The 22053-nt window shown below is 40.3% G+C and overlaps 1 protein-coding gene across 3 annotated transcripts in view; it reads right to left on the bottom strand.

Moving 5' to 3' along the window:
- golga2 (golgin A2) overlaps positions 1-14517 on the bottom strand; it is a 97889-nt gene extending 83372 nt beyond the window's left edge. For 2 of the 3 annotated variants that reach the window (XM_063073572.1, XM_063073573.1), the window contains exons 1-3: positions 14398-14517; positions 4132-4251; positions 539-625 (exon numbers count right to left, since the gene is read on the bottom strand). In XM_063073572.1, the coding sequence (XP_062929642.1) occupies positions 539-625; positions 4132-4251; positions 14398-14445 (255 nt within the window). In that variant the 5' untranslated portion in view covers positions 14446-14517. The remainder of the gene's footprint in view (positions 1-538; positions 626-4131; positions 4252-14397) is intronic. The other variant, XM_063073574.1, reaches the window with a different exon arrangement.
- Between the last annotated feature and the right edge of the window lie 7536 nt (positions 14518-22053).

Genomic DNA, 22053 nt, shown 5'->3' with positions numbered 1-22053 from the left:
GAATCAGGTGAAGGAAATATAGAGAGGTTACGAGGAAGTTTCAGACACAAGGAACCCTGAAAATATGCCAAGCATCTTTTCAGCTCTAGATGCCTGGACAGACAAAGAATTAGGGCTAAATCATATAAAGGAATAGTAAACTTCTTCTGAATGCATGCAAATCAACATTTCTTATTAATTCACTAACTCTTATGGAACATGCACAGACTGGACATGCTGAAAGGCATCCAGAGCTATTTGACTATGAATCATGCATGGCAACTTGTTGCTTCCTTTGGAATTCACAGTGACTTTGCATATTCAGGACACACCAGTAAAGCAAAGCAGATACAATGCAAGCAAGAGCAAAATCGGCTCCTAAACAAATAGAGATAATTGAAATTAAAACTTTGTTTAATAAAGCTGCAGTCACAATAATCACAATGGAAATAAGCCTTCTTCCCAAACCCATCCCATCAATCCTTTCCCTTGGCAACAATGCATGCATGAAAGTCAGCAAGCCAGCCACAGAAACAAGTTACATCCGGAGCTACCTCACCTTTAGCCTGTCCAATGAAGGCAGAGATACCCCATTGGACTTACTGCAGTCTGCAACCAACGCCTTCAGAATGTTCTGCAGGGGCATCTGAACAGTAGTAAAGAGACAGGGATAACTCAGAGAAAGAGAGGAAGAATTGACAGTGCGTCCAGCAAACAAAACTAATTAAACTGATAAAGACAAAGTCTACAATCTTACATTCTTGGAATCCCACAGTAAGAACCATCACTCTTATGTAAAGACAACCACAATTAATACTTATTGTAAGTAGGCACCATTAACTCTACATATGCTGTATGATCAGGATTATCAGCAAACTTCTAAAATAAGTTCAAATTTTGTAAATGTTATAATTTCCAACCAGAAAATTCCCATCATACTTCAGTTGCCCATGGTTTCTAGTCTAGTGTTTTCTACAGGTTTAGAGACATACTATTTTAGTTTCCTTTTGTTTAAAGTAAATGAGAACATTGGGTCTCCACAAGTTCTCCTCAAAAAGAACTTCTTTGCTACTTTCCCCTTCAGTGAATAATTAACAATCCGAAAATTGCTTCCATTTACTGATCTATTTTCTCACATAGTTTTTAATCTACAGAGCACTCCCAAAATAGTTCCTTTTAAATAAAACACAATTCCATAAGCTCAGAAACCCCTGTAAGTGCAGTATTTAAAGAAAACATTATTAGCTGCAGCAATAATTGTGAAATGGAAGATTTAACATTTTCAACATAGGAAAGCTCTCATTTGAGAGACAAAAGCAAAGTTCATCACATACCTAATTAAACTTCAAAACTGGATTAACTGAGGAAATAGAAAGTTTGTTTACCTCCATGCAAACTTCCCGAGAAAGTTTGCGCATTCCTTCTTACTTAATTTTACATAAGAGAGAAATATAATGACAAACAATAAATTGGTAGAGAAAATAAACGATTTGTTTCCATCTTTGCAAACAAAATAAAGACAGAAAAACCTGTCAGAAATACCCAAGAACAAACATGTGTAGCAAGAATGAAAAGTTATACAAATTAGTATTGGATAATAGTACTGGAGAAGGTGGCAAGACAAAGCCATTAAGTCCCAAGGACCCAGTGATCTGCATCTCTGAATTTTAAAAGAGGCAGCTAGCAATAGTGGATACACTAGAAATATCTTCCAAAATCCTGCAGATTACAGGTCTGCAAATATAACCCCACTAATATGAAAGTAAAGCAAACAGAACTTACAACCTGCTCATCCAACATAAGTAGAAGAGAAAATGCTGGAATCTACAATAGTGGATAACACCAAGCAAATTGTAAAAGGATTGAGTAGAGGTGGCTTGGATTTATGAAAGAGAATTTGTATTTGCCTAAATTGCTAGAGTTCTTTGAGTATGTTCTGCTACTAGAATGCAGAAGTGGGTGCCAATGGATGTCCTATAGGTTTCTGATAAGAACTTACACAGAAGGCTACGAGATGGGGGTGGGGCGGCAATTTACTGGCATGCACTGAGAACTAGTTAACAGATGGAAGCATAGTGGAAATAAACTGATCTTTTTTTTTCAGATCGCCCTGCTTTGACTAGTTGAATATCATAAGAATTGATGTCTGGGTCCCAGCTAAATACAAGCTAAATCAACACATCAGCTGAATGGTCCAAATGTCATATTTCCAAGTTTGTCAGATAGGACTATAAGTAGGTAGAAGATATAAAAGAGACTTCAAAGAGATCGGTTAGTTGGTGAAAACATGGCAAATAGAATGCAATCTGGAAAAATGAAATTATTCACTTTGGGGCACAGAGTATTTTTCAAGACGGTGAAAGACTAAGAAATGTCAATATCCAAAGGGACCTGCATGTCCTTGTGCAAGCCACTAAAACTACTACTCCTTTACGTCACATTGCTGGAACTCTATGTAGATAGGAGAAGTCCATTTCATTGGAAAGACCGATGGCAGGGGAGCTGCATGGCCTCAGCTATTGCACGGACCAGGTCCTCACACCGCGGCATTGCCGGTTGCAGCCACCCAGGTAGGGGAGGCAGTGCTGGAGAATTTGTGGGAGAAAGCAGAGTCACAGCAGAAGCTCTGGAGTCTATGCTGAGTTCAGGGCTGCTCTCCAGTGTTCAATCAGTGGAAGACAAGCTGGAGTGCATTTGCCTGCAGCTGAATTAGCCCATAATGAGGAACTGGTGTTTGCTTGTTCTTGTAAAAATGTGGCTCCAGAACAACATCCCACGCATCATCAACCTTCAGGTCATGCCACTCAAGGACCTGGGCAAATATCATTATTTGTGACTGTATGTGCCACCCTAATCATATGTGCCTTCGTAACTAAATGTGCTATTTCCTTTGTGTGAGTATATGTACCATGTTTTGTACCTTGGTCCCAGAGGAACTCTGTTTCATTTAGCTGTATAACATGTGTATGGTTGAATGGCAATTAAGCTTGAAATTGAGATAAGCATTCAACTATACTGTAGATCTCAAAAATCCTACTGCAAAAACTGGACTTTAGCTGAATAAAAGGCTTTCACTAATCAAGAATGCTTTATGCCTATTACCCAAATTTAGAGAATGCTTACAAATTTGCAAGGTAAAAAGCACTTTTCAACTACAATCCAAGCGCAGTATTTCAATTCTATTCAAACCTCTTCTGGTGAATCCTCCTCAGTTATAGCCATTCATAAAATGATATTTTCCACCACTGATCACAACTAAAATCCATTTTGAAAATTAGGGAAAGAATAATGTTGCATGCTAAACTGACATCACAAGAATTTGGCACCAGGCTAGTTTTAATACACAGACTTGCTCTTAATCTTAAAGGGAGAACACTGCATTTCAGAAAGCAAAATTTGAGAAGTGGGGAAATAGGATAAAGCAATTTAATAAACCACCAGCTAATAATCTTTCTCCAATTTGTTTGCTATTGCAACTAAAGATGAGAATATCTTTGAGGAGAGAACAATGAAGAACAGAAGATTGCATTTCCAAGGAAAATAATGACAAATGAAGGTATCTTGGCATTATCTGTAGCCGTTCCAGAAGGAATTATTAAAGTGGATATTTGTCGAACAACAAATGGGAAGTAATTTAACCCAATTGAATAGCTCAGATTAATGCTCACAATTTTGTTCTTAGAAATACCTAAACTGCAAAAACAATGTTACAATAGAAGTGTAACCATGTTTATTACAATTGTAAAAAAAACGTTGAAAAACAGCTACCTCACAAATGAAAAGAATGCAATTCAAAATAGATACTTCAAATAATTTGCATTCCTTTTATCAGATGTACAGGATGGATATTTAAAAGCCCTCGCCAATGATTACCCATATCCTAAAAGTGACCATAAAAATCAAAGTAACTACAGCAACTTTATACTTTAATGCAATTGGTCTGAGTAAAACATTCTTTCATGTGGTGGAAAAGGGAATATGTAGAAAAGTTGATGCAGGTGCATCAGACAACAACTGCACAGCCAGGACTTTGTCCATACATTAAATCAAATGTGAATGCCAGCAAGAAAATGAATCTCATGGTAGTATTTGGTAACATGCGTGTACTTTGATAATGAACTTACTTTAATTCTGAAATCTACAGGAACTTACCTCACAATTTTCTTGGTCATTCTCTGCGGGATTAGTTGTTTCAGTTCCATCATCTTTCGTTCTTCTCTTCTTCCTGGCTCCTGGAGCTGGTGGAGTCTTCTTCTGCTGGAATTCCTTCAACTTTTGAAAAGAGAAACATTATTTAATATATTGAAATAGCTTAGCTTTCAAATGATTTACATCTGGATATAACAGATGCATACATCAGGAGGCTCTTTTACTGACTACAGCACAACATTCAATATTATCATCTCCTCAAAACTAATCAATAGTCTTCACAATGTTAGCCTCAATACCTCCTAGTGTAAATGGATCCTTGATTTCCTCACTTGCAGACCTCAGTTAGTTTGGTTTGGCAACATTTCCTCCACAATCTCCATCAGCACAGGTGCAGCACAAGGCTGTGAACTTAACCCCATACTTTGCTCGCTTTACATTTATGACTGTGTGGCTAAGCACAACCCCAAAGCCATTTTCAAGTTTGCTGACAACATCACTGTTGTAGGCCAAATCAAAGGTGGTGACCAATCAGCACACAGGAAGACGACTGAAAATCTGGCTGAGTGGTGCTACAACAACAACCTCTTACTCAATGTCAACAAGACTAAGGAGCTGATTATTGACTCCAGGAAGAGGGAAACAGAGGTCTATGAGCCAGCCCTCATCGGGGATCAGAGGTAGAGAGGGTCAACAACTTTAAATTCCTCGGTGTTATCACTTCATAGGACTTGTCCTGGGCCCAGCACACAAGTGCAATTACAAAGAAAGCACAGCAGCACTTCTGCTTCCTTAGGAGTTTGTGAAGATCTAAATCTTTGACAAATTTCTACAGATGTGTAGTGGAGAGCATATTGATTGGCTGCATCACAGACTGGTATGGAAAAAAACTATGTCTTTGAACAGAAAATCCACAAGAACTAGTGGATATGGCCTAGCCCATCACAGGTAAAGCTCGCCCCACCACTGAGCACATCCACATGAAGTGTTGTCGCAGGAAAGCAGCAAACACCATCAGGGACACTCACCTCCCAGGTCATGCTGCAATTAGGAAAAAAATTACAGGTTTGTTTGCTTAAGACTTTCCTATGTTATTTTTCAGCCGGAGAGCTAGATGTGGGGAGAAACGCCAAGGTCAATGTTTGATAACCTGTGTTTCACATTCCGTCTGACCTGCTGAGTAGTTCTCACTTTTTCTGTAATTGTTACAATAATAACAGACTTTCCCCAACATTAAACTGAATTGTTAAATTTCCCCGGTAAAACTACTTCAGTTTCCTTCAGGATTAACCGTATTATCACAAAAGCGTGGTAAATATTACCGATAACTCTGTGGTCATTTGTATCGTGTTGCCAAGATCTCACAGCTAATACCGGAATTTGACTGCCATGACTCCCACTGCCTTCTCCTGAACTCTATTACTACAGCTTCTGCCACTTTCATCTCCTCTCAGTAGCCTGCAGATGAAGGAAGGATGTATCAAGACTTGGGGATCACTGAGACAAACATTTAGTTTTAATTTTGTTTGAATTTGAACAATTTTCCCCCTTATATACACAAAATTCTTCATAACCTGATCCCTAAATAATGCAGTGTTTCTAACATTAAAAGTTGAAGATTGTTCTACCACAGGCTGATTCAAACATGGATGTTATTCTGAAGAAAGGAATAGCGTAAACAATGCCTTGTAAAAGTACTCATCCCCAAATCCTTTGTTCACATAAATGAGTATTACAAGCAAGGATTTTGATCAATTTAACTGAGAATTTTTATTGGTGAATCACATACTCCTTTTCTTCACAGTAGAGCCCAAAAAACAGGGAAAATTGTAAAGCAAGAAAAAGTAAATATTCAAAAACTGATATGCGTGCAGTTCAAAAGTATCATTCCCTCCTATGCTCAGTACTTATTTGAACCATCTCATAGCTATTACAGCAGTAGTCTTTTGGATAAGCTTTACACAATGTGATGGAGCAAGATTTGCCCATTTTTCCTTGCAAAATTGCTCAAGCTGTGCCAGGTTAGCTGGGAAGCAGCAATGGACAGCAATCTTGAGGTCTTGCCAGAGATGTTCAATCGAGTTAAGGTCAGGTCGCTGACTGGACCTTGCAAGGACATTTGAAGCCTCTCCATGGTTGCTCTGCCAGTGTGCTTTAGGTCATTGTCCTGGTGAAAGATGAACTTCCTCCCCAGTTTTAAGCTTTCTGGCAGAGGCTAGCAGGTTTTTATCCAGGATCTCTCTGTATTTAGCAGCATTCACCTTCCAGACCAGACCAGATTAACAGGCCCTGCTGCTGAAAAGCATCCCCATAGCATGATATTACCTCCACCATACATTACAGTAGGAATGGTGTTACCCGACTGACATGCAGTATTAGATTTGCTACACGTATTGCTGAGTGTTGAGACCAAAAAGTGACACTTTGGTCTCACCCAACCACAAGACCTTCTTCCACATCTTTACAGTATTGTCTAACAGACACTTTTGCAAAATCTTTATGGGTAAGGATACATTTTATTTAAACCAGGGAGTTTTCCTTGCCATTCTTCCATTTATACCCTTTTGTGCAAGTCCTTAGAGATTGTGGAGCCATGAACTTCATCTCCAGTTGCAGCCACTGCCTTCTGCAGCTCACTCAGAGTGACTGTTGCTATCACAGTAACATCTCTTACAACTGCCATTATTCTCTGGTGACTAAGTTTAGAGGGGTGGCCTGACCTTAGCAGTGTGGCCACAGTTTCATATTTTTTCCACTGAGCTCTGGGTACATCTTGTACCCTTCCCTAGTTTTGTGCTTCTCTATGATCATTTCCCTGACTTGTCTTGAATACTCTTTTGTCTTCATTTTGGTTTGGGCTGTTAAAAATCTACCATACTGTTGGACCTTACAGACAGAGAGGGTATTTATTCATATGAATTCATTGAAAACAGGTGAGCTTCCAATTTTCTACATCAACAAATCGGGTGAGTTGGTAAGGCAATATACAGTATTGCACCAGGGAAAAATTAGTAATTACTAAGGGGATGAATACTTTTTCAGCTTCACAATTCCGGTTTTTAATTTTTAGTAAATTGTTGACAGATTTTGGAAATTTTCTCTTGATTTGACAAAATGAGACTGTAAAATGTGAAAATAGTTTGGGGGCTGAATACTTTTTCCAAGGCTCTGCAAATGGTCCAACTTCATCAATGCAATACCAAAGAACTGATACATGTAAAATTAGTAACTGCTACATTTCTATGGTTACAAATGTCTGATCGAATGTCAGTTAAGTCACTTTTAAAGTGAAGTACAAGAAATTACAACCCTGGATTTCTGCCCCTCCATAAGTGTGCCTGAGTACTTCCTGATATAGAGAATTTATTTATTTAGAGATACAGCATGCTAACAGTCCTTCCACCCAATGAGCCTGTGCCACCCAACTACATACATATGACCAATTAACATATTAACCCGTACATCTTTGGAGCATGGGAGGAAACCGGAGCATATGGAGGAGACCCATATGGTCATGGAAGAATATACAAACTTCTTACAGACAGCGATGGGAATTGAACCCAGGTCACGACAAGCCCTGTGCTCCCGTACACAGTAGCAGTGTCAGTGCACGGCATGGCCGTATAATATGGTCATACTGTGCCATATTATAGTTACCTTCCCTTTCTGCACCACATTGTACTGAAGGTACAAGCAATTAACATCAAGATGCTGCCAGATGCTTGAGACAGCATCGCTATTCACCTTTGTTGACAAGAGTATATTAGTCAGCTGTTCAAACTAACCATCCCATTTCCTGCTTAAACAGTCAATCTGTACACAACTTTTGATAACGATAGTCAAAGTACTACAATAATTACTCTAAAAGTAAATGCTATCAAATAAAGTGGACAATAGCTGACAATCAATATACAACCATCCAGGCAACATCTCTATTATTCCAGTCATTCAATGCCGCAAGTAAAGGCCTAAGAATCAAGTCAAAGAACAGAAGCACCTTCTTGGCAGGAACATGACTGACAGTATCTCAGAATTGTCCTTTACAGAACTGCCTGTAAATCCTTTTATCAGTCAGTGAAATAAAAGTTAAAACCAATAGCATTCCCAATCAAATTACATGCACAGAAGCAAGAGGAACTGTTTCCTGTTGATTACCAGGCATGCCAACAATGGCAAACCAAAAGTTGAAAACTATAAGCATCTCATTCTATATAAACTAAATGCACTTATAACGGAATGCCCTATTATGTTTCAGCCTTACAGCCAATGAATCACTTTAGAAGCGTTCGAGCTCCCACTTTATGCACTAAAGTGGCAGTTAAAGGCAGAAAGTAGATAATAACCAATTAAATATTTATTTGATGTTGTTGGTTGGAGGATGCACATTGTACAGTACGATGGGAGAAGTCTAGTGTCCCGTGTTCTTAATTGCAATCTTTTACATCCATCTGAGAGAGAAGGAAGGTGCTTACTTTTAAATAAGTATCTTGTCCAAGTGAAAGTGCCTTTGGCAATCTAAGATTTTCTCTGCTCAGTATCAATCAGGATTAAGTGCTAAACATTGGTAGAAACGAGAAGAACTTTAAACCTCCAGGCTCCAAGACAAAGTGTTACTATGAAGCCAAGGTTAACATCCAATGTAATTAATTGCCTGGTTCTACACAATAGAGAACGATAATCAAAAAGCAACAAAAGGTGACAAGTGTTGGGAAACATTATAATCCCATTAGCTTCCAGTGAAATGCGCATTTCTATAATTTAACAGCTAAAGCTCCTCGTCAGCAAGATGAAAACAATATCTCTACACATCTGCTTAATCACTCTACACGCTGTGACTGATATAGAAATCTCAAATTTCACATCATCGGTAATACAATAGTTCACCTATTCTGAGTGATTACTTGTAACTAATTAGTAGTAACATGGAAAAAAATTCACACAATAAATGCCAAATGTTGCTAGATCGATGTGTTGAAGAAAAGCCCACAAAAAGCCAATATAACAATAAGAAAGGGTTTATTCATAAGCACAGAGTAATAGGGGCATTAGGCAAGAGTGACTATAATGTAATTTTAAATCAAGTTTGAAAATTACGTAGATCAATCCAAAACTAGAATTTTAAATTGAAACAATGGAAATTGAGGAATGTGAGAAGAGAGTTGGTTGAACCATACCATAGAACCATAGAAACTACAGCACAGAAACAGGCTCTTTGGCCCTTCTTGGCTGTGCCGAACCATTTTCTGCCTAGTCCCACTGACCTGCACTGAAATACATTGAAAAGTACTACAGTGGACAGGAAATGGCTAACAGTTTGAGAAATTTAAAAAAGTGTACAGACAAAAAGAACTTCATTTTAGGGCACAAAAACCTTACAGGCAGAGAGCTTCATCAAGATAACAGGAAAAAAAGAATAGTATTAAATTCAAAATATAGGCTTGTAAAGTATAACGTTGCCATAAAGAAGCAGTAGGCTTAAATACTGGGAGCATTTCAGAACCCAGGAAAGGAGAACCAATAACAATATGACATTAAACTGGCAATAAATATAAAAAATACAAAGAACTTCGATAAGTGGAATAGACTAATAAATGCAAATCTAGGTGCTCAACAGAAACAAACAGAATATAGAACAGTTAAAAAATCTTCATTGACAGAAAAGTTATGTATCAGTGTTCAAATTAAAGATACTAATGATCAGTGTCAACAATTTGGCTAAGGAGAACAAATTACTGTATATCATAATGATACAAAATTAGATGGGTTTGTGAATACGGAAAACAATACATCTTCCAAAACAGGGGTTCCCAACCTCTTTTATGCCATGAACCAAAACCATTAAGCGAGGGGTCTGTGGACCCCAGTTGGGAACCCTGTACTAATGAAATGCAGACAAGCCAAGACAGTCAACAAAAACATGGCAGATGGAATACCATGTGCAAAGATAAGAAGGTACAGAAGGAGATGCTGCCTGGCCTGCTGCGTTCACCAGCAACTTTGATGTGTGTTGCTTGAATTTCCAGCATCTGCAGAATTCCTGTTGTTTGAAGGTACAGTATCTACTTTAGTGCAGAAAACATAAAAACAAGAGTTTTTTTTAAATTGTAAGTTTGGATAATGTTGAAACAAAAGCAGAAAATGATCAGGTCAGGCATACCTTCAGTGTGGGAAACAGAGCCAAGAATGAGAAAGTTAATTGTAGAGATAGTGGGGGACGACAGAGGAAATATCTCTAAAAGGGACCATGGTGGTTACCAGTTGATGAAACCATCTGATTGATAATCAAGGCAGTAAGAGAAAGAGGGGGGAAAAAAGCAATGGGACTTATACAATATGCCCAGCACATCCAGCAGTGGAGAGAAGAAAAACTGTATTGTATATAGGTAACTACAGAACAATAACACTAATACAAACAGAAAGTGAATTGCCTAAAATTGCTGCATTGGATACAGAATAGGAAAGACAGCAACATAACCAGACAAAAGGTGAAGTGATCAAGCTTACTCTGAACTTTGATGGAACAGTACAGAAGAACTGAAGTGACAGGTAAATGGAAGCTCAGATTACCTGTGGTCTGAATGAAAGTGTTCTGCTTTCTGTGTTTAGTTACCCCAATGTAGAAGACACACGTCTCTGAAAGCCAATGTTCATTTGTACACAGTAATAGGAAAGTCTGTCTGTCTGTATCTTGTTTTACGGCGGTTGGCATCCAGCTTAATGGCGCATTACCGCCACCCTCTGCTCCAGAATGTGCACTAGACATACATTCTAAATCCCTTCACCCAATCGCGCGCGCACACACACACACACACATATATATATATACAAACCTACACTTCACCCTCCCATCTTTGACCATCCTAGTATCCTATTAGTAATAGGAAAGCAGCTGGTTATTGGCTTTTATTATGAGATCATTTGTGCACCAGAGGAGGGCCTCGGTGAGAATGTGCATAGATCGTTGTTAAGAGCTTTGGTTTGCATACCTAAAGAATATAATTGCAGTAAAGGCTCACTAAACTGGTTCGAGAGCTAGCAGATTTGCCATACGAGGAAAGATTCTGGTGATTGGGTCAATTTACTATAGAGTTTAGAATAACGAGAGGAGATTTCATTTGTATTTAGAAATTACACAGCTCAAAATGCGGATGTAGGGAGGATGCTTACCCAGCTCAAAAGTCCAGAACCGAGAACCATAGATTCAAAATAAAGAGTAAATCATTTCAGACTGAGAGCAGAAGGTTTTTCGTAGACTCAGTGATCTTTTGGAATTCTCAGCCCAGAGAGCTGTTGAGGCTCAGTCACAGAGTTCATTCAAACCAGAGATAGATTTCTGAACATTAAGGAAATGAGCATGAGGATAGAACAAGAAAAAGGTGTTGAGGTAGAAGATCAGACAACATTTGGACAAAGAGTCCGTGTCCATCGTCGACGTCGATGAGGACATCAACACCATTTGATGGTGTCGAGACTAGCGCGTGATTTGGATTTAAGTGTGGGAGAGTTGCGCAGCGTCAGCCTCACTCTCTCTTCCCAATTCCCATCTGGATCCAGTGGCAAGACAGAGTCGAGACGGCTGGAGATGGGACTAGGCGCAGTGGATGACCAGGCCGTCTTCTGTGTCTTGTCCTGCTCTACACGTTCCACGGTGCTTGCAGAGACCACCTTCTTGACCGTTGGACCTTCCACTGGTCTCGTCCACTCAATCCGCCAGAGTCCGTCTTCACGTGCTGGGATAGACAACTCCCTATCTCACCGAGGGTTTGAGACCCGTCGGCTACCCTCACCTGGTTTAGCCGGCTTGTTGAAACCGTTGCCCGGGATGTGGCTGTTGTCGCATGCAAACAGCTACGGGGAGCCACAGGTGAGAGCTGAGTGCCAGGTGGGGACCAAAGGTGGATTAACTGCCTTGAAAAGGACGCGACATGTTCCCCCACCAGAGGTGCTACCCCTCCCTGACACCCCATAGGCTTAAAGGGCCAAATGAATGATCTTGTGTCATGTTCACACATTCAACACAATAGCTGGAAAAACAAAAAAATGACAAGCGATCACATTCTAAACAAAAATTTAAATAATTAGTAGTGCGGTTATTCCAATATTGAAATATCTCTGCACTCCACACATGACCATAATATCCATGACTCTTTACAGGTGGGCATAATCATTTATGCTCACTTTGCAATAACCCTTACATGACTAGTACTCTTCAACTAGACCAGTATTTATGCCAACATATGAAGCAGGATATTGAAAGTAATGACAAATATCAGAATCACCAACAAAACTACTTAACCATAGAATTAACTGAGTTAGAATCAAACATGGTAACTCTTTTTGCAGCAGTACAATTTTAGTTAAAAGAATAATGTGCATAAAAATTCTCAACAATTAAGTAACGTCCATATTTCACTGGCCTAAATCCAATGTTTTAATTTACACAAGGATGTGTGTAGAACTCACCCTCCACAAGTATTATCCATTTATTCATTTCACTCCCATTGGTCATGTAGTTACTGGAACAAGCTCCAGGAAGTTAACAAAAAGCGTAAGACTAGTCTGATTTTATGCAATAATTCATATAACAAGTTAATAAACTGGTGAGAATCTGATCAAAATAAACCATCAGGCCCTCCAGCAAACAAGATCACGCACAATAGGATTCAATCCTCATTTGATGCAATTACAACTATTAAATCATTCTTTACAGAGAGCCTCAGCTGTCTCCCTTGCTACCAAGAAACCCACCGCCTCCTTTATTTTCACCACTCCCTTAGAAACTTCTACCTACTTTGGGAACTATTGACCTAGATACAGTGATATGGAGATGATATTTCCTACAGTGGGGGTGTTTAGGACCAGAACGCACAGCCTCAGAATAGAAGAATGTCCGTTTAGAACAGAGATGAGGGGGATAATGAATCTGTGGAATTCTTTACCAGGACAGCTGTGGAGGCCAAGTCAATGCGGCAGAGGTTGACAGGTTCCTGATTAGTCAGAGCGTCAAAGATTGTGGGGAGAAAGCAGGAAAATAGGAGTGAGAGAGACAACATGAAAGACTGAATGGTCTTAGTCTACATCTTGTGGTCAATGTGCTACAAAATTCAATGTGCTACAAAAGCCATAACTCGGCAATTTGAGCATACGATTAGCCAATAACATCCGACAGTTGCAAAGTAAGTAACAACCAACCCCTTCAAATGCACACATCCAAACTTAACTATTCACGCCTATAACCTTTCAAAGAAACACACGAAAATAGTCTGAGGAAGTCACCAGATCCCTCAAGCCTACTTAAGCTAATCACAGGCCACCATATTCCCCAGGCAGTTATATCAACTCTAACGCAGCAACCTAACAACCTGACGCGATGCTCATCTGCCTGACAGTCAGTTACAGGAAATAAGCTCCACTCTCATCTCTTCGCAATACGCTGTCAGAGATCTACATACAGCCTCTCTCTTCGTCAGATCATCACTCGATTTATCTTGAGCAAGTGAGGGGTCGAATCAAGGTTTTGCACCATTCCTTCAATTGACCTCATACATAAAGTTTGCTCTCAGTACGACTTTTGCACATTCTTTCCCAATATTCAACTTCTTCATCAAACGGCCTTCTACTTTTTATGGATTAATTCTTACCCAAGAGTACAATGTTCGACTCTTTGCAAATAAAAATACGTATCGGTTCCACAGTGGAAAACTAAATTCTATTAAAATTAAGGAATGAATAACTCCAAAAATTCAACTCCTCTGTGACTCTGAAGCTCAATCACGAACTGAGGTCGAAACATAATTAATGTCTGCAAAAGTGCCCGATGGAAAGATGCAGCTGCTCAGCCAGCAGCTGAAATTTGCACCAGGCTTCCCTTCCTTTTAGCTAAATATCTCCTTCCTCCAGGAACAGGAGCTCGCAGCTCTCCACTTCCCGATCCGTGTCGCTGCCTGACAGCCACGGTCTCCGCCCAGGCACGATTAATATTTCTCAGCAAATATGTCAGCAGGCCGCAGAATCCCCGGACTCGACTGACTCCCTCCCTTGTGATCTGACGCTATGGCAGCAGCGGGCCAGGCGTCTGGGCGATGGAGACGTGGTACACGGACCGCCGGGGTTGGGGGAGGGGACGGTGACCAGGAGGAGGCGAGTTGGGGATTAAGAGTATGTAACTTGGCCCCGGACACGGGAGCGAGGTCCCTCCTTCTCCAAATGAGGAGGATAGAGAGGTTGCCATTCTCGATCTCTTCCCCCCTCCCGGACTCTCTCTCTCACCTTCTTCTTGGCGGCCGCCAGCTTGGCCTGTCGGCTCCCGTCGGCCATGGTGTCAAAGCCGCACACGTCACCAGTCCACCAGCTGACCGCTCCTCCTGTATCCCGGCCTGCATATCGCCAGCTCCGTGACGCGTACCCCCGTCTTGACGTAATACCGAAAGAGGCGAGGGGAGGGAGGTCAACCAGGTAGAGTTTGCGGAGTCCATGGCAACAAGGGGTCGCGCTGAGGAGTCAGTCACTCCAATGAGGGCTTCGAGAAATGTTTTTAGAGCGTGTAGCAGAAAGCTGAGGACACATCACGGAAACCAGCCCCCTTTCCATGGACTTCTCACTACCTTGGTAAAGCAGCCAGCATAATTAAAGCCGTCTCCCACCCTGGACATTCTCGCTTCTCCCTCCTCCAACTGGGCAGAAGATACAAAAGCCTTAAAGCACCTACCGCCGGGCTTAAGGACAACTGTTAAAAAACCTGCGAACGGTCCCTAAAAGTTAAAAGTAAAATTTTTATCAACGTACATATATGTCATCATATACAGCCATTTTCTCGCAAGCATGCTCAATAAATATATAATAGCAGCAATGGGTGTTCAACCTGTTTGCAAAAGACAACTGTGCAAATACAAAAAGAAAGAATAATAATGAGATGAAGAGTCCTTGAAAGTGAGTCCATTCATTGTGGGAACGCTTCGATGACAGGGCAAGTGAAGTTATTCCCTTTGGTTAAAGAGCCTGATGAGAAGAGAGCATGACCTGGGTGGTGGGGGCCCCTGATGATGGATGCTGCTTTCCTGTGACAACACTTCATGTAGATGTGCTCAATGGTGGGGCGGGCTTTACCTGTGATGGACTGGGCCATATCCATTACTTTTTGTAGAATATTCCATTCAAAAGCTTTGATGGTTCCAAACAAGCTATGATGCAGCGAGTCAATATACTCTCCACTACACATCTGTAGGAGTTTGTCTAAGTTTTAGACGTCATGCTGAATCTTAGCAAGCCCTGAAGGAAGTAGAGGCACTGCCTTACTTTCTTCATAATTGCCTTTATGTGCTAGGCCCAAGATACGCCCTCTGAAATGATAACACTGAGGAATTTAAAGTTGCTAACCCTCTCCCAACTCTGATACTCCAATGAGGACTGACTAATAGACTTTTGGTTTCCTTCTGAAGTCAATAATCAGCTCCTTGGTCTTGCTGACATGGAGTAAGAGGTTGATGTGAGGATACCACTCAGCCAAATTTTCAATCTTCCTTCTCTATTCTGATTTGTATCACCTATGATTTGGCCAACGACAGTGGTGTCAGCTGCCAGTTTGAAAATCCATTGCAGCTGTGCTTAGCCACACTGTCATAAGTGTAAAGCGAGCAGAGCCGGGGGGAGCTAAGTGCAGAACCTTGTGATGCATCTGTGTTGACAGAGCTTGTGGAGGAGATGTTGTTGCCAATCCAAAATGACTAGGGTCTGCAAGTGAGTAAAGCAAGGATCCTGCACAAGGATGAATTGATGCCAAGGTCTTGAAGCTTATTGATTAGTTTTGAGGGGATGATGCAGAGCTATAGTCAATAAAAAGCATCCTGAAGTATGTACTGTATCTCTGCTGTCCAGATGTTTCAGGGTTGATTGAAGAACCAATGAAATGGCATCTGCTGTGGACCTGTTGCTTCGGTAGGCAAATTGGAGCAGATCTAAGTCGCTTCTCAGGCAGGAGTTCCATCAATAACCTCTCAAAACACTTCATCACTGTGGATCTAAGTGCTACTGAATGATAGACATAGAGGCAGGCTGCTACGTTTCTTTTAGGCACCGGTACAGGTGAAGCAAGAGGTTTATGGTTTCAGCCGGTTAATCAACACAAGTCTTTAGTATTTAGCCAGGTACCCCGACTGGGCCATATGCTTTTTGTGTGTTCACTGTCGTGAAGGCTGCTCATACATCATCTTCAAAGACAGAAAGATAGGATTATTCAACTTCACAATCTACCTCGCTGGGGTCTTGAACCTTACTGTCTGCCTGCACTGCCCCTTCGCTGTATCTGTAACACTTCGTTCTGCAGTCCGTTGCTGTTTCCCCTTATACCACCTCAATGCACTACTATAATGAAATGATCTGAAAGGTTGGCATGCAAAACAAAGTTTTCCACTGTGCCTCGGTACATGTGACAATAATAAGGCCATTTGCCAATTTCCAATGGAGTAAAAAGGATTCACAAAAGACAGCAGATGCTGGAATCTGGAGCAACACACAGAACACTGGAGGAATTCAACAAGTCAGGTAGCATCTGTGAAGGGAAAGTAGTTGAAGTGAATAGCAGAAAAAAAAATTAAGGGTAAATCACTTAAGGAGGAAATAAATGAAGAGACATGGTGATGGGAAATCAAAAACTATAGATGCTGGAAATCTGCAATAATTACAGGAAACAGTAAGTGTTGAAAACAACAGGTCAAGCAGCATCTGGGGAGGGAGAAACAGAATTAAAACCAGGACAGAAGACACTGTAGTTGCTGGAATTTGGAACAAAGAACAGAATGCTCGAAGAACTCAGCCTCTAGTAGGCCAAGCAGCATCTCTAGAGGCAAAGGGTGTATATAGATGTTTTGGTTGATACCCTGTATCTAGACAAGAGTTAAAGAGACCACAGATCTATGAAGGGTTTTGACCTGAAATGTTAACTGTTTCTCTTTGCATAGATGCTGTCTGGCCTTTGGGACATTACCAGCATTTTCTATGTTTATATTCCAAATGGTTAAGAAAGGTGGTAGAGATTTATGTGAAGTGTAAGCACCAGTATGAACCAATGGAATCAAAAAATGTTTAATGTTTATTTTTCATTTTCATTCCAAATAATCTGGGTAGTTGATCACTGGTGTCCTATAAGAAACAGTGCATGCTTGATTTGTTTTTGCATCTGCTCCTTGATCATGCTGAGTGTTTCCTTTTGGTTTGGATTTTCAACAACATTATATCTGGTCTTTTATGTTTAAGAGGAAAGTGGTTGCAGCAGTTAGCAGAGCTGCTGATCGCATAATAATTAAGGAGAGGCAAACCATTATCGTACAGTTGTATAGAAACTCCACCCCATACTGTACATACAAACACATATTATTTTCCTGAATTCATCCACAGGTTTTGCCTTCATTACTGTATTTGACAGTGTTTATTGTATTTGTTATATGAGGAAGCTGATGTACTGTTTCTAAATTGACCCTTGTTAGTACCCTTCCTGGCTTCTCAGAATGAGAATATCTTTATTGTCAGTACGTGAAACATACCAGAATTGATTGTGGTTTGGTGCCAAGCATAAAACACTTAACAGACAACGCAATAGCAACCAATAATTCACAAGTCAATAGTACAAACAGCATGAGCAATCAACAATTAGCAGAATGGTCACATGCATAAACGTCAATAATCAAACTTTAAAAACTGTGAACATACTGTATGAGCAGATTAAACAATGATCAACAGAACAAGGAGAGCAGGGAAGATCATTTAGCAGGTGTTGTGCAGGGACAGTTGGGGTATTACACCTGAGTGAGTTTTGTTGAGCAGCTGGATCGCTACAGGAAAGAAGCTTCCGAGTTGACATGTAGTCCTGGTGTCGCTGGGCTTGTAGTGTCTCCCTGATGACAATTTGGTGAATAGGTGACTACTTGGGTGGGTGGAGTCAGCCATAAGCTTTTTAGCCCTTTTCTTTGCACTAGTGATGAACAAGTTTTCTAACGTCAGTAGCTGACAGCCAATGATTTTCTCTGGACCACTTGCTGCAACCAGAGGGGGAGTTTTTCTCACTTTAGTTTCAACTAATATTCCAAATTTCCCTTTTCATTCCTTTACATTTTTCTATAAGTTTTCATTATGAATGCATTTTCTTAACTTAGACCTTTCGTCTACTGTTTCTTTATGCAGGTAATTTTATTTACACGTCTCTGTGACCAGAAGTGCTTGGGTCCTCTGATTTATTTTCGATTTTATTATCAAATACACTTTATTCATAATAAAAATATTACAAAAATAAACTGTCCACTGCCCTTTCACTCTTACCTTCATAGTTAATGCTTTCAGTATCATTCTGTTACATTCCATAAAACTAATATGACTGTTGCGCTTATGTGGCCCCCTCGGGTGGTACAACACCACAAAAACTACGGGACTTCCTCACCCAACCCAGCCTCTCCCTCTCCAGTAGAAGAACCCTACAATGTGGTCCTTCCCCACCGAGCTCTTGCAGTGGCTGTACCAAGCTTCAGTGTGTCCCTCAGCTCAGCATATTCACCTGTAAAATGGAAAGTACCAGTCAACAGCATTCCTCGGCGGACATCTCAATGTGCTGCTTTGATTGTGATGTCTTCTGACCTAATTCTGCTGTTTAGCTTTTTATTATCTTGGAGTTTTTGATTGCTGCTCCAATCTTTTGGATGTGTTGCCTATCAAGCTGACAGTATGCATATATGTATTTTACTTTCATTATTTGCTATAACACCACCATTTATATTATATTCTCCTGTAGTTGGTTTATCCTTAGGCATTTATTTTCCAAGTATATCAAGCCACTCAAAGGAAACTAAAGACTTGGACTTATATAGTGCTTATTGATGTCCAATTAAATTCTTTTCAAGTGATTTTTAAATGCAGTTGCAGACATCTGAAACATTTTTGTGTAATATTTATGTCAATTATTGGAAAGCTATGTGACATCATATCACCAGGACTGCAAGACTTCATTAGAGGATGATATTTTTAAATTTTTCAATAATGAGACCATTAAGTTTCTATAGACTGATCATTTTGTCAGTGTAATTATGGCTAATCTGTGTCTGCACTCCACTTACCGATCTTGGTTCCATATTCATTAATATTCTGGGCATGTGAAAATCTGTCACTCAGCGTTTTAGAAAATCCTCTGAATCAGAACCTTTTGTTATTTGATGGGGAAAAATTCACATTTCTACCACCCTTGGAAAAAGTGTTCCCTAACTGATTCTAAATTTAAAAATGAAAGTTGTGTTTATTGACAGTACATGTATGCATGTAAGGTTTAATGAAAATCTTTCCTGCAGCAGCATCACAGAAACTTAGCATCGTAGCATTGGACAAAGTCAGCATGGATTTGTGAAAGGAAAATCATGTCTGACGAATCTCATAGAATTTTTTGAGGATGTAACTAGTAGAGTGGATAGGGGAGAACCAGTGGATGTGGTATATTTGGATTTTCAAAAGGCTTTTGACAAGGTCCCACACAGGAGATTAGTGTGCAAACTTAAAGCACACAGTATTGGGGGTAAGGTATTGATGTGGATAGAGAATTGGTTAGCAGACAGGAAGCAAAGAGTGGGAATAAACGGGACCTTTTCAGAATGGCAGGCAGTGACTAGTGGGGTACCGCAAGGCTCAGTGCTGGGACCGCAGTTGTTTACAATATATATTAATGACTTGGATGAGGGAATTAAATGCAGCATCTCCAAGTTTGGGGATGACACGAAGCTGGGCGGCAGTGTTAGCTGTGAGGAGGATGCTAAGAGGATGCAGGGTGACTTGGATAGGTTGGGTGAGTGGGCAAATTCATGGCAGATGCAATTTAATGTGGATAAATGTGAAGTTATCCACTTTGGTGGCAAAAATAGGAAAACAGATTATTATCTGAATGGTGGCCGATTAGGAAAAGGGGAGGTGCAACGAGACCTGGGTGTCATTATACACCAGTCATTGAAAGTGGGCATGCAGGTACAGCAGGCGGTGAAAAAGGCGAATGGTATGCTGGCATTTATAGCGAGAGGATTCGAGTACAGGAGCAGGGAGGTACTACTGCAGTTGTACAAGGCCTTGGTGAGACCACACCTGGAGTATTGTGTGCAGTTTTGGTCCCCTAAGCTGAGGAAAGACATCCTTGCCATAGAGGGAGTACAAAGAAGGTTCACCAGATTGATTCCTGGGATGGCAGGACTTTCATATGAAGAAAGACTGGATAAACTGGGCTTATACTCGTTGGAATTTAGAAGATTGAGGGGGGATCTGATTGAAATGTATAAGATCCTAAAGGGATTGGACAGGCTAGATGCAGGAAGATTGTTCCCGATGTTGGGGAAGTCCAGAACGAGGGGTCACAGTTTGAGGATAAAGGGGAAGCCTTTTAGGACCGAGATTAGGAAAAACTTCTTCACACAGAGAGTGGTGAATCTGTGGAATTCTCTGCCACAGGAAACAGTTGAGGCCAGTTCATTGGCTATATTTAAGAGGGAGTTAGATATGGCCCTTGTGGCTAAAGGGATCAGGGGGTATGGAGGGAAGGCTGGTACAGGGTTCTGAGTTGGATGATTAGCCATGATCATAATAAATGGCAGTGCAGGCTGGAAGGGCCGAATGGCCTACTCCTGCACCTATTTTCTATGTTTCTATGTTCTATGTATAAGCAGCATTCAAAGGAAGACATAAATTATACAAAATTTTTACAGGATCCCATTGATCTGCACCTGGAATTTTTGGATAGAGAAAGATTGGACTGGATACAGATAGGAAAGTGGGACAAGCAGTAAGACTTGAGTTGGAACAGATTGAAGAGATCAGATTTTAAAATGCCAACTATTTAAAGATCTATTTAAAGGGTATAATAAAAATTGTTTATGAATAATATCTATATCATCAGCCAAATTCAAGTGCACTTATCAAGAGCTAATACTAAACAGATTAATAATGTTATGTTTACCTGCAGGATCACCAACATTAAGGTAGGATTACAAACTTTTTAACAATTTAAGCATAGCATATAGTATAACAACTCCTCAAATGCAGCCAGCATTTTTTTTTGTTTTCATTTCAAACATTCAGTATGTTTTATCTCAAATATCTCAAACAACTGGTCACTTTGTTTTAACTTTTCCCAATAGATGAGTAATCCTTTTCCAAATAATATTTTCCATTTACATATCATCACCTTTTATTTACACTGTCTAACCAGTGGGGGGCTCTTCAATCCCAAAACTGACAGGAGGATTATAATCAGGGCGATCTCCACTGGCAGTTGCTGTTGTAAAACTAGGTGCAAGAATTCCTCATACAACGATACAAATACAGAACACATGAATGTTTAAAAATGGTAACTGATTACAACAGTGTGTCCTGCTTCAGTTATCTTCCCCCCCAAACAAGCTTCAGCCGAGGAAGTACACTTGGCCTTCATTCCCAGTGCATAAGGCTGTCTGAGATCAATTAATAATAAACATGTGGATACAAACGAAGTGGAAGTGGAACAGGTCAGCTCGGGAAAAGGCAGTTAGAAATACTTGGAAGGTTTTCATCAGAGAAAGCACAGAGATGGACACAACACTGTGGAGCTGTATCATTTTACAGGCTTCTTTCTTATATCCACAAATGCTGCTTCTTTAAATTTCCTCCCGTACCTCAGACAGGAGTTACAGGATCCTTAGGTCCCATACTATCAGGTCCAGGAAAAGTTATTATGCTATATGCGTAAGGCTCCTGAACTTCACTCACCTCAACAGTGAATTGTCTCCACAACCTATAGACTCACTTTCAAGGACCCAGCCACTCATGTTCCCAGTGTTATTTATTTACTTTTTTTATTATTTGCACAACTTGTCTTCTTTTGCACATTGGTTGTTTGTCAGTCTTTGGTTATGTATATTTTTCACAAGTTCTAAT

This window comes from Mobula hypostoma, chromosome 21 (assembly GCF_963921235.1).
Source record: "Mobula hypostoma chromosome 21, sMobHyp1.1, whole genome shotgun sequence".
NCBI lineage: Eukaryota > Metazoa > Chordata > Chondrichthyes > Myliobatiformes > Myliobatidae > Mobula > Mobula hypostoma.
The sequence above is the reverse complement of the archived record's forward strand: the minus strand, read 5'-3'. Positions and strand labels throughout refer to the sequence as shown.